This window comes from Phyllostomus hastatus, unplaced genomic scaffold (genome assembly GCF_019186645.2).
Source record: "Phyllostomus hastatus isolate PE091 unplaced genomic scaffold, TTU_PhHast_1.1 phas_contig_58, whole genome shotgun sequence".
NCBI classification, from domain to species: domain Eukaryota; kingdom Metazoa; phylum Chordata; class Mammalia; order Chiroptera; family Phyllostomidae; genus Phyllostomus; species Phyllostomus hastatus.
In genome coordinates this window covers 30758373-30772692 of record NW_025333916.1, presented here as the reverse complement: position 1 = coordinate 30772692, position 14320 = coordinate 30758373, and the positions used below count along the sequence as shown (strand labels likewise).

At 38.5% G+C, this 14320-nt stretch overlaps 1 protein-coding gene and 1 pseudogene across 1 annotated transcript in view; both read right to left on the bottom strand.

The window, feature by feature from the left end:
* The window catches only part of DEPDC1B (DEP domain containing 1B), a 67518-nt gene that overhangs the window by 18600 nt on the left and 34598 nt on the right, over positions 1–14320 (bottom strand). The window contains exons 6-7 of the mRNA XM_045847947.1: positions 14169–14216; positions 9474–9614 (exon numbers count right to left, since the gene is read on the bottom strand). Coding sequence (XP_045703903.1) covers positions 9474–9614; positions 14169–14216 — 189 coding nt within the window. The remainder of the gene's footprint in view (positions 1–9473; positions 9615–14168; positions 14217–14320) is intronic.
* Positions 13307–14050, bottom strand: LOC123824662 (annotated as a pseudogene).

Below are 14320 nucleotides of genomic sequence, written 5' to 3'. Positions count from 1 at the left end.
AAAAGGTTACATGCCTAGATATCTGTTAGTGTGAGCAACACAGGTGCTAAAGACAGGCCAAGAACTGAGTTGTAAGAACATTTAGCTGTGCCCCAGTTTATCACATCACTATACATATCACATAAAAATAGTGAACAGATAAAAAATGAAATAAAATCTGTGTTCACAGGAAGTAATGATATAACACAACCCATGGACATGAACAATGGTGGGGGGACTGCCTGAGGAAACGGGGTGCTGGGTAGAGGGGGAGAAAGAGGGACATTGGGACAACTGTAATGGCATAATCAAAATATAATTAAAAAATTAAAACTAATAATAGCAGCTAATATTTACAGTGATGAAACTAATTTATAATGTTGAAAATAGCTGGCATTTATTAAGCATTTTATTATGTACCTAGCAGTGTGCTAAAGAGTTAATATATCTCATTTATTCTTTATAACAATCTCTGAGGTAGATACCATTATTATTTCTACTTATAAATTTTGAAAAGGGGAGGCTTAAAGAGATCAGGTCGTTTGCCCAAATCACATAGCTCGCTGGTGGTAGGTAGGATGTGAGCCCACAGAGTCTAAGAGTCTAACTCCTAAATACTATACTGTATTTCCTACTTTTTCCATGTGGCCAATTATTTCCTAAGGAGAAGTTCCTAGAAGTAGAAATGCTGGTTCAAAGAGCATGATAAACATTTTACAAGCAGAGAGACAAAGAAAGTGCCAGTCTACATTCTTCAACTTGGGGGCATGATTAGAAACAATAAAAAGAGCAGGGAATTTCTGAACATAACTAAACCCGAAACTAGCTCCTTTACTCAAAGGAGAGCACTTCAAAACCGTTTTCCTGAGAGTCAACAATAAAGCCAGGTGATGACTATGGCTAATTTCCCTCTCAGGAGCAAAAAATAGGATGTAGTTTATGCCTGAAGAAACTCAAACCACTTTAAAATGCTAACTCCACAATACATAAGCATGAAAAACTGAATATAACTCTAAAATATAAGCCTTAAGTTAAAGGTATTTTTAATCTATCTGTAAGGAACAAACCATGTGCTGCCTTATCTGAGCATAAATGACAAACCATGCAAAATATAAGCATCTGTCACAATTAACTATTATTAATAGTAATGTTTGAGCAATATTATACTTTCTGAGAGGCCTTTACATTAATTAAATCCTTACAATCACCTTCATATGTAAATTTAGAGCAGGGTTTTTTTTTTAAAGTTTTTTTACAACTAAAATTAAAAAATACATTTTACATAGTAACACCACATATGCATATTCATAGGTATTTAAAATAAAAAAGTTTATAAAAATACCTAATCTTACTATACACAGAGCACTCTGATAGTCTGTAAACGACCCTATGTCGGTTTAAAAAAAAATTTTTTTAAATGTTGTTCTACAGACTTCCAGCCAAGACAGAGGCATAGGTAGACACACTGTGCCTCCTCGCACAACCAAGATAGGGACAACAACAATTTAGAAACAGAGTAACAACCAGAACTGACAGAAAATTGAACTGTATGGAAGTCAGACAACCAAGAAGTTAAAATAGACCCGTTTATCCAGACCAGTAGGAGGGGCGGAGTTGGGCAGCCAGGCGGGAGTTGCCGTGCAGAGAGCAGAGAGCTTTGGGACCGGGCACGTAAGGCATCTGGGGCGCGCAAGACCACAGTGGGTGGACCCAGAGTGCGCAAGCGGCAGCTGGCAGACCCCAGTCCAGGGGTGGCAACCGGCAGACCCAGCAAGGCAGGAAGTGTGAAGCAAAGCACTGCACCCAACCCAGGGTCCCAGCGCTGGTAAATAGAGCCTCGGGGCACTGATTGAAAATACCTGTGGGGGTTCAGGCACAGGGAGAGACTCCTACCTCACAGGAGAGGTCCTTGGAAAGTCCCATGGGGTACACAAGCCCACCCACACAGGAATTGGCACCAGAGGGGCCCAGTTTGCTCCAGGGAAGCGGTGGAAGGGACTGACATCCAACGGAGAGCAGAGCAAGCGCCACTGTTCCCTCTCAGACCCTGCCCCCACATACGACGTCACAGACCAGGGAATGGGGTGCCCCGCCTTGGTGAACACCTAAGGCTCTGCCCCTCATATGTAACAGGTGCAACCAGACCAAAGGAAAAAAATAAAAATGGCTCAAACAGAATTGAAAGCCCCACAGACAGTACTTTTAAGTGACCAAGAGATAGCCAACTTATCAGATGCACAGTTCAAAGCACTGGTGATCAGGATGCTCACAGAATTGGTTGACTTTGGTCACAAATTAGATGAACAGATGCAGGCTACGATAAGACAAATGGAGGAAAATGCACAGGGAACCAATAGTGATGGGAAGGAAACTGGGACTCAAAACAATAGAGTGGACCAGAAGGAAGAAAAAAAACAACCAAACAGAAAAGAATGGAGAAATAAGAATTCAAAAAAATGAGGAGAAGCTTAGGAACCTTCAAGACATCTTTAAACATTCCAACATCCGAATTATAGTGGTACTAGAAGGAGAAGAGAAAGAGCAACCAGAGGAAAACTTATTTGAACAAATAATAAAGGAGAACTTCCCCATTCTGGCAGGGGAAATGGACTTCCAGGAAGTCCAGGAAGCTCAGAGAGTCCCAAAGAGGTTGGACCAAGGAAGAACACACCAAGGCACATCATAATTACATTAGCCAAGGTAAAAATGAAGGAGAGAATCCTAGAAGCAGCAAGAGATAAGGAGACCGTCACCTACAAAGGAGTTCCCATCAGACTGTCAGCTGATTTCTCAAAAGAGACCTTACAGGCAAGAAGGGGCTGGAAAGAAGTATTCCAAGTCACAAAAGGCAAGGACCTACATGCAAGATTGCTCTATCCAGCAAAGCTTTCATTTAGAATGGAAGGGCAGATAAAGTGCTTCTCAGATAAGGTCAAGTTCAAGGAGTTCATCATGACCAAGCCCTTATTTTATGAAATGTTAAAGGGATTTACCTAAGGAAAAGAAGATAAAAAACATGGATAGTAAAATGACAGCAAACTCACAATTAACAACCACACCTAAAACAAAAACAAAACAAACTAAGCAAACAACTAGAACAGGAACAGAACCACAGAAATGGAGGGCACATGGAGGGCTAGCAGCAGGGGAGTGGGAAGAGGAGAGAGGGGGAAAAGGTAAAGAGAATAAGTAGCATCGATGGTAGGTAGAAAATAGGGGGAGGGCAAGAATAGTATGGGAAATGTAAAAACTAAAGAACTTATGACACGTGGACATGAACTAAAGGTGGGGAATGTGGGTGGGAGAGGGTGTGCTGGGTGGAGGGGAATGAAGGGGGGTAATGGGACAACTGTAATAGCATGATCAATAAAATATATTTTTTAAAAAAGAAAAAAATGTTGTTCTGCTACATAGAATTCACATCCAACATGCAGTTTCTGAAACAATGGCTTAGGGACTACTGAGTTTGAACCGAGGCTCGTGCACAACAAACATCTAGGAATACACAGCCAGAAGTCAGACACTGGTCTTGATTTCAGGAGACAGATCTGAGATAAAGATAAGGACTGAAAATACTCAGCACATGGGTGATTCACAAAGTGGTAAGGATGTGGTCAAAGATAAGAAAAGACTTGAAGTCTGATGTGTCTTTAATACTTAAGGCCTTCTTGGCATCCAGTCCCAAGGATGTTACTCATCATTCAAATGGCAAAGCAGGACTCGCTTTTCATTCTGCCTTTGAATCTTGGAGTGCTATGTATTGCATTCCTCAGTTCAAATACATGTAGGAATACTTAGATTCTCAAAAGTAGTTTAATCTGAGCTGTCTACTTTTTTGCCTAACTTCTTTCTCATTGCTCACCATTATCTAATCGTTTTTCTCCCCTTCAATAAAAGCTTACTGACAAAAGCACACTACAGGATTCAGAAAAAAATGAATGCAAGAGAACATAGCTTTAAAACGCAGTTGAACTCAAGAGACATCTTCAGCAAGTACATTCGAGTTCTTCAAGATCATAAAGTGTTAATGATTTCAAAGAGTTTCTTGGTTTTTTTAGGTTCCATTTTAAGAACTTCTGCAGGATATTAGCATCCTATTCTCATTTTACAGCCAAAGAGTTTTAATGTTGTACCTATTTTATTATTTGGATTTATTTCATTTTGCTAAAACAGAAGCTAAAAGAGTAACTTTTTCATCTTGCATCATTTCTACAGTCTCAATGCCATCATAAAAATAATGACTCTTCCTTCTCCTGAGAAAGTGACAAGGGCCTTCTGCAGCCCTAGAGGTAACCTGTCTCCTTTTCAGAATGATGTAATACTGCTTATCTCAACTATAGATTGTAAAGATCTATCACAAGTAGTTTTACATAAAAATCTTCCAATCACTTGAGAGAAGAAATAAATAGATGGCAACATATGACTATCCTATCTTAGTTTATACATTGTTCCAACTTTTGTAATTTTCAAAACAACAACAAAAAAGATACTTTGTAGGAAAATAAGTGTTACCCATTGCTTTGCGTTTCACGTTTTTGTGTCTATAAGTATGACTGGCATTACTGTCACTTACCAACAAGAAAACTGGGGCCTAGAGAGGCAGAACAATTTGTCAAAGTCCATACAACTAGGTCTGCAAACCAAGATACCTAATCTTGGTAATGTTTCCATTGGTGAAATAAAAGTAAAATAATGAAAAGATAATAAAAAATCCACCAAATCATCTGTGAGTTTTTTCAATCATGAAGCCATTTCATTATTTAGCTAGATTCAGGGATAGTAAGTAAATAAATAAATTAATACTCAAAGAAACCCAACTATTCCTTAAAATAGAAATAAATAAAGCCAAAATCAATGAAAATTTATAATATTCTGTGCTACTAAAGGTTAGGTGACATTTTGGCTATAATAGCCTGCCTGTGTCGCCCTCCTCCCATTCCCCAAGGTCACATCAGATTTCCATTTCCAAATCATAAAGAAAACAAATTTTCATTTTGGCAAAGTAAACCTAATCAGCCCACCAGCATCTGTAATGTTAACCATACTATTCCTTATGGGAGTTTCAAAAAAGAAGTAAAATATGAAGACTTTTGAGAGGGCCTGGAATTTGCTCCCAGAAAGGCCGCTGGGACCATGTCTGTTCAGCCACAGAACAAGAGACTCAGGAAAGTTTCACTGTAGTTTTCCAACAACCAAAGGAATAAAAAAAAAAGTCACAATTTCATTTTCACTGAAAAGAGGCTTAAAAAAGAAGAGGTTTATGCTAAGCCAAAAGAATGCAGACCACACATCAATTGATAAGAAAACCCTGCCTAAAGAAAGACACAGCAAGAGAAACTATTTCCCTAGCGGCTTTTAGACAAAGGCAAACAAGCTGCCTTTGTGAATTGCTTAAAAGTAGATATAGATTCACCCGTGCACAAGATGATGCCCTTTACTACCTGAAGGATCCCAATGCTTCGGCATATCTATGAGTTCTTTTGATTTTATGCTTAGAAAGTCCTTCATCCACCCCAATATCAAATAAATATCAACTATATTTTAGACTTGCATTTTTTACATTTAATTCTCTAACCCAGCTGGAATTTATCCTGTTGAATGGTATGAGAAAGGTAGGAAATTATTTCCCACAAATTTTTTCAATTATTCTAGTAATTGCCAGTATGCTTGTAAATAGCTTATGTATTTAGTTGTAGCCAGGGAATACCTAGGCATTTCCCTAAAGTTCCACCTTTAAGGAGTACCTTAAGCCACTTAGCCAACAATCTCTACACAACAATAGTCATTACATTTGGAGGTGCTTCAATATCCTTACCTTGGCCTATCTGTACCTTCAAAAGCTCCAGCCATAAGCAAGCCCTGGGCCCTGAGAGCAGAGAGCACCAACAGCAAGAACTTTGGACTAACACGGGCAAGAGCCCTGTCTGGTCAAGAACACCACCTAGGCACTCTGCAAAACAAGAGCTGTTTTCCCCTTTGGAACCATCACTGGGTAAGGACCCCAAGGTAACTTGAAGGACATAAGTGCAAAGAGGTAACAAGGTGAGGGGGGAGCACATTGCCAAAGATTTCTTAGAAGTCACTAGACAAAGGAACCAAAGAAGAGAAAACCTGACCTCATGGATATTTCTAGGTTAAAAACACAAGGGAGACCTCAACCTATTGATCAGATGATCCAGTCTACAATCAGTAGTGAATTTCAATGGTATCTTCTAACTTAACATTTAGGAAGAAGGAACAACAAAGAGCTACTATCTCAGTCTTCCAGCCTACTAGCAAATAAACCAGGGGTCTCGAGCTCAGCTGCCTACAGGAACAGACAAATGGAATAAATGAGTAAGTGAACTTGGCTTTACAGTCTGAAAAGCAAAGGGAGGCATTGGAGACTCAGCAAATTGCAATTCACGTCCCTGAAACAATAGCTCCTTCTAGTGGAGACATTACACAGCTGCAACAGTTTGTGCCACTGAAAATTCAAGCCCGCAACTGCCAGATCTTCCAGTTTTTTCTAAAGAAGCCAAAATTATAAATTCTTATGTGCACTTTTTGTTTCTTAGAGTTTGACAGTTAAATTTCTTTTAAAAACACACAGGTCAAATTAGATGTGTTTATGAGCCAGATATGGCCCACAGAGCACTGGGTGGGAGCTCAAATTATAACATTATACATACAAATCCACAAGTCACCCAATATTCTAAAGTGCTCTTCCCTGCTCCCATGCCCTACTGTGCTTCCCATCCACCTCCTCTTTCCTCAATATGCCAAAGTATTGCCAAGTTACACAGATTCTAGGGTGTGTCCGCAGTGTGAATAAATGATGCTATAGTACCTCATTCAACCCATTCAAGAGTCAGACAAATTATGATCTTAATACAAGGATCCTTATTTTTAAAACAAATATTAATTACTATGTAAATGAGCGGATCAGAAAACTGTGGTACATTTACACAAGGGAATACTATGCAGCAGAAAGAAGGAACTCCGACACTTCACGACAGCATGGATGGAACTGGAGAGCACTATGCTAAGTGAAATAAGCCAGGTGATGAAAGACAAATACCATACGATCTCACCTGTAAGAGGAATCTAATCAACAAAACAAACAAATGAGCAAAATAGAGCCAGAGACAATGGAAATAAACAACAACCTGACAGTGACGAGAGGGGAGAAGGGAGAGGGATAATAGGGGAAAGGAGGGGAAGAGGCAAGCCAAGGAACAAGAATAGAGGACTCGTGGGCATGGACACTGGGGGGGGACTGACTTTGGGAGTTGGGGGGACAGGGAAGGGGAGAGCAATGGGGAAAACAGTGAGACAACTGTAACTGAACAATAATAATATATATGAGAAAATAAAGATAATTATTATTAATAGTTAGGTCAGACTGCTGAGTGAAATCCCATCATTTTTTAAATTGTAAATAAAGAATGAGTCCTACATCTCCAAACATGCCTCTTTTATTTCCCTTTAACAACCCTTCAATGTCCTGTTTCATATACCAGTAATGACTGACTGCTCTCAGGTCACAGCTTTGGCACCAAGCTAGCATTATTTCATGCTAGAAGTAAAAGAATAGACCTCAAAAGAAATTTATTAACAGAACTGAAAATCATTTCCACTGAAAATGCTGTAGGGTTTTTAGCTTCTACACAAAACAGATTGATTACCTCCTTTAAAACATTTGTACCTAATGGCATTCTATTCCAAACAAAGTAAGTCAAAGACTTAAGGAAGGAGTTAACCCTACCGGCATTCAACCTGCACATCTGCTATGTCCATACATAGTTTCCAGATGATGTCTTCTCCCATAGGCTCTAACAGGATTTCTCTATCAGACAATCTTTGTTAACCATACAAACAAATAATAGTCTTCCATAATCTAGAAGACTTTCTGCTTCTACATAAGGATGTGGTTTTCAGTGCAGAATGTCTCGAATGTATTCAAGCAGGAAGGGCTGGATCAGGGAAGGTTAGTACATGATGACCATCCACATACATTATTAGTCTGGTCTTGCTGATACCCAAGTGCAGGGAAATTCTCCATTCCATCTAGCCTTCTGCACACTAACCCCTCAACAGATGATATTTTAGAGGGTGGCTGACTCTGACATCAATTTGGAAATAATCAGCTTTAATTCCCAGCTGAGTTCAAAATGAAAATTGTGGTAAAATAGACCAGTGACACCTTAAATATAAATGATTCAAATTAGACTTCATTTTTAAAAGTTCCAAGTGCTTTCATTTCTAAAACAGATAATTGTACAATAAGACATTATAAAAATGGAAAACGAGGGGAAAAACTCTGAGAAGTGATTTTTAAGCGAATCTTTAGAATTCTTTCCCAGTAGCATAATGGCAGTCAAGTGGCTATAATGAAAATCTACTCAATCAGTCCGCACACATATTAAATAACAGCAAGTATTCATCATCAGGCATGATATTCACAAGTACATAGGCCTCCGGTCCTCCCTGGCTGAAAACAAAACACCAAGAAGACCCAGTGGCCTCAAAACTCGGTAACAGGACTAATCCCTTCGTCTGTCCCCAATATTGGTCTCTCTAAAAACAAAATTCACTCTTACATGATTTATAGTTGTCGTTTTTGTTCATTATAAGAAAACCTACAAAATCTTTAAAAAATTTAAAGTACCGTGCTACGAGATCAGTAAATTATTCACATATTGTTAATACATTGTTAAGATACTATAGCAGCACCCATACTTTCCAAGAAGAAAGAAAAACTGAAAGAAGAAGAAAGGGAAGAGAAGAAAGGGAAAAGATTGCTAATTCTTACAAATTTACATAACATAGTACGGTACCCACACAAAAATTGAGTGATTAAACCAAATCTTCTGACAAGAAAACAACAGTACTTATTAAACAATCGTAACAGCAAGAGGAAAATCTGATTTCCTAGAAGAAAAAACAATATCAGAAAGACCTACAGCAATAATGTTGAATTTTTGCTTTTACCATGTTTTTTAGGGTGTGGATTCTGAAGGATAAATCTACATGAGGAACAGCAGCAAGTGTTAGAGACTGATGAAGTAATTCTATTTTACATGTCACAATTAACAAATAGTTCTACAAAAATCAGTTCCTGCTGTAAGAAGAAATTAGATTTCTAAATGAAAACACATCTCCCACACCGGACAGTTCATGCAGTCACATTCAGAGCCGCAGATTTACTCGTGAACAGTAAGTGTCAAATTTACATTCTTCTCCACCAATAAAGTCACACTTTTTTTGTACAAAAATGACATACAACATATTGTTCTTTATTAAGAAATAATCAGTGGCCCTTGCTTTGAGTTTCCTAATATAGCTTAACCATCTTCTTTTCCTCCTTCGAAAGGAGGACACCAACTAGGCAAGTAACCCATCAGTTTTAACTTCAAACAGGCTTCTGGAAGTTTGGCTAATGGAAGTCTCACAACAGTGAAAATGAAATAGTCTGACATCAATGTATAGATGCTCATTATATTCCAACTTACCTAAAACACTCACAAAGGCATCAAAGAGATGAAAGGTAAGCAGAGGCTCTTTCAAGTGACCATAGTAATCCGCAATTGTTTTAAAGACATCTTTTTCAAATCCTAAATATGTAGGCTGCTTCAAATCTGAACAATTAGGCCCTGTTAAAAAAAGAAAGAGAATGAGATAGGAAGAGAAACACTAGCATGACAACCACCTCTAAGTATTAGTCTCGGTGCACAGTAAAGATCAGAAAAGATTTCATGGGGGAAATTGACATTAAATAAATTGCCATACATTTTGTTTACACAAATATGATTTATGTCTAAATTGAAATCTATTATGAAACAGTGAGAAAAATCACTGGCTTACTCTCATTTCTAAAAAATCTACTCTTTCTTTTATGCCCTTCTGAAAGGCATTTTTACTCAATGTAAAGAATGATAATTTTTCCTTGAAATATTCAGTATTTTCCTAGTCTTGTTACAGCTGACCCTGATGACAATTAGCTCACATGTGTAACACACAAGTCACAAGGATATTTTAAAGCTTTTCATTATTTTATCATTGCTAAATTATAAAATTCTAGAGTCAGAGTTGAGTGAAATAATCAATTTCTGCCTGTACACTATTTCAGACTGATAAGAATTTATACATTTTTTCTTAAAGATATTCTGAGGAGATTTTACCTTGTGTCTTATAATTCATTCTGATCATAAAACTCTATTTAATCCCCAACCAACCTTCAAAAGACAGTTAATCAAGCAGAGTCCTGTTGCAAGGCTGGAGTCACTGTAAGAAGCCTGGAACAACCTGGTCCCGGCCCTGCCCTATGCCAGCAGCAGGGCAAAGGTGCACTTGCACGTGGGACCAAAGAGGAGCAAGAAAGAAATGCTTAGCTCTCTACAGAGCTGGCAGCAAATGCCCCCAACAATCCATACAGAGACCACAGACTTCACTGCCACGTGGAGAGACGAGCTACAGCCCCTCGCCTTCGGAGACATGGCCAGTAGTCCCAGGAGGAACAGTTCAACCAGCCTTCTCACTCTCCTTCACGGCATGGAGAAAAGGAGTCCAACTGCATCGGCCAGTTCTGGACCAGAACCCAAGACTAAACGACTGTACCCACACAGATCTCCACCCCCAGAATAAAAGATGAAGCCAGTAAAAACCGAAAGGAAATGCAAACTACAGAAGTGCTATAACCAAAGAGAAAGCATCAAACTAAAAAAGACAAGCACTCTGGGCCTTCATATTCCAAGGCCACTGAGACACTGTGCATGTGGCTTTTTGTTGGTCTCTCTAAAAATTTTTTACCTTTTAATAGTCTAGTATACTTCTTACAAAATAACTTAATTTGTTTGATTAAGTAATAAAAATTTTGAAAGATCTCTATGTGTGGTACCACATTAACCTAGCAGCAAACAGCCACCATTTTTACCTGCTTCCTCCACTAAAATACTGCAGGCTTAGTCAATGGAAATACTGTCATTATTAGCATGATGTTCCTCAGCAAGCAATGCACACCACCTTGACTTCCTCCCTCCCAGGATAAGTATGCAGTTCATTCTAAGCAACTATACCCTTTTGTGAACACTTCATCACATACAAAAAAAAAGGCGGGGCGGGGGGGAGAGGGGAGAGAGGGGAGAAACTACCAGTTTCCCTAAAACTACTACTGGTAGTTTTAGGGAAACTGGTAGTCTTAGGAAAACTGGTAGTTTTAGGGAAACTCACATACTGACTTCTGTAAGAAGAGGCTGCATTTCTAAGGTCTTTTATTTCTTAAGCATCTTGAATTTCAGAATATTTTTTAACTAGTTTTTTATAAACGTTATTCTGACAGACTTTGGAAAAGTTGTTTGTATCCATTTCTGATTGAATCCTTGCAATCTACATGCACAAAGAACAAACCACAGTTAACCAGGCTTTATATATATTTAACGTCAGTCTTTCATTCTGTGGTCAACCATAAGGCTGGTACTCAACAAAAGTACCCAGGCCGATGTGCACACGATCCACCATAAATGCAGACAGGCTTAAAGGAAAGAAGGAGGCAGCAGATTTACAGAAAAGAAGGTGCTAGGCCTTCAAAATATCATATAATCAGCCTATCCTTTCTGCTCCTTTTAGATGACTCTAAGGGAATCTAGACTCATTAAAAATAAAGAAGGGTAAGAAATAGGCCAGAATTTTAATAGACTCAAAATAAATTTGGGGGACCAATAAGAATTTGGGAAATTAATAATTTCATACAATTATTCAAAAGGCTGGCCTTGCCCTTTGACCACCTTTTCTTCTTTGATACATAAGTATCTTTATGGATATACCAACCATCCACTGCACTTGATACATATGACACATGTCCCCGTCCCCAAGAATTTCCACCTACTATACCACCACCTGACACACATGGAGAAAACTATTAAGTTGCTCTTCCCATCTCCTCCATTCATAAGAAATTCCAATTATTCTAATCTTTCTGCAAAATTTTGTGATTTGATACATTTTCCTGGAGGGAAAACTGTACTCTTCACTAAGTTTTGATCATCTGAAAATTCAACCACTCCTTAATAGTGTCAACAATAATAAATATATATATATATGTATACACACACACATTTTACAATATATTATAGCCTAGATTTGTTATTCTGGCTTCCTCTGTTCATTCCCTGCTGATCAACCACCAGATCCTAAGTTTGCCAGTAATTGAGAAATGGGTAATTTAACCTCCCATTTATACCTTCTATCTTGTCACTGCCAACTGTGGCCAAAGATATCATTTAAATTTAATTGATTTCAAATGACTGAGCAAGGAGAATAAAAATTACTGTCCCAAGGGAAAACCACAGAACTGTACATCACAGAGTTTCCAAGATATTAACCAAAAAGTTATGATAGTCTTAATAGTTAACACACAAAACTTTGGGGTTCACACAAACTTATTATATGGCTAGTCACATTCAGATCGATAGTATATAATCATTTTCTGTATATCACCACTGAGATCCCTCACAGCAAGCTAAATAGTTATTTTAGCTTCATTCTAATCAAACAAAACTAACTACAGTTAAATAAATAATTCAGAGTCTACTAATTCAAGACTTTATACACCTGCCTCTGTACATACCAGTCTCACTCAAAAGGGATGAAAGAAACCACCTCTCAGTGGTGACCTGCAAGCGAGGCTGCAAAAGGCCCTGGAGACTAAACGTCACCACTATCAGTCAACAAAATCACTAGAATTCTTCTCATTAAAATCATTTGTTTGAGAAAATCCCCCCTAAAATAGTATGACGTGAGAAACTATAATCATTCATTGCTTCACAGTGCCTATGATATCCAATAAAGTGGATATCATACCTGTGAAATGGATTTTTACGAAAAACCTCAGAGGGCCCACCCTGATTCAGGCATCTTCGCCGTATCACTGAAACAGTCTTTCCTGTTTCTCTGCATGTGGGTCCTTCTCCTCCCAAACCATCCTGCATACCATTAGATTAGTCTTCTGAAACATTTCTCTCCTACTTAAACTATTACCCTGTAAAAAGCCAATGGCAGACAGGATCCGTTAAGCAAATTGATAATGTAAATATAGGACGTACTTAGGAATAAATGTTTTAGGAATAAAAATAATCCACTAGAAAATAAAAGCACAAAATTCCTTTAAAAGCATTCTATAACTCAGCCCTTTCACCATGCGACAAATTTATCACTAAAAGTACAGCAATCCCCAAACAATTAACTACCAGTCTCACAGGTGTCAAATCAATGTTCAGGCCATTGAGCAAAAATATATTCCTTTTTTTTCTTATGTTTATCCTTATTTATTTGTTACTCTTAGAAGACCTCATTTTTGGCTGGACTCAGAAGTAAAAGCTGTCAGAGAGGACAGCCTACATCTCTTGGCAATTTGTTCCTGGTGTTTTTCTTTGGCCTCCTTCACCCTCTTAGCCAAAAGTTTAGCATACTCTGCAGCCTCTTCTTTATTTTTCTTAGAACGTTGCTTTTTCAGAGCAATGCGCCAATGTTTGTGTTACAATACATGAGGAGTAACAAGACACTGAATCTTGGGTGGTTTGGTTCTAGGTTTCTTACCTTCCTTGTTTAGGGGCTTTCTCACAACATATTGGCGGACACCATATTCTTTAGAGAGGTTGAAAAGTTTGAGGATGCTGCTAGCTCTTTTGGGCCCCAGGCGACAAGGCACAGTAGTATCAGTGAGACCAAGACTATCTTCCTCCCCTTTTTTTACAATGACCAAGTTGAGAACACTGAGATTGGCATGCACAATGCAACCCTGAACTGATTTGCACTTTCGCTCTCCAGTCCTCCTTGGTCTGTAACAGGAATGCCCCTTGCTCAGCAGCAGGCGGACACGGCCATGGGTCAAGACACCCTGCTCCATGGGGAAACCTTGTTTGTCGCTCCCACCACTGATTCGAACAACATAACCCTTCCACTCTTCACCCAGAGCATCAGCAGCAACTTCTGTGGTCATACACTTCTCATGAAAAGTAAGAAGTTTGCATTCATCATCCACTTCAATGAGTTTCTAACAGCCAGGGGCTAGGAAAGAGATGTTCAACTTCATCTTGAAGCAGCCAACCACCTCCAAGGTGCCACAGAAAAGAGGACCAGCAAAAATATATTCTAATTCAGGGCATTAATTTCTGTTAATTTCATAAAACTGGCAGACAATTAGTACTTACAATTTGCCAAACACTTCATTGCTGACAGTACCCAGTGAGGAAGTTCTTCTGCAGAAAAATAAAAATAAAAAGATATTTTAATCAATTGCATATAACCCTAGGAATTATATATATACATTGCTGGTATCATAAGAATGTAGTACTTGCCCAAG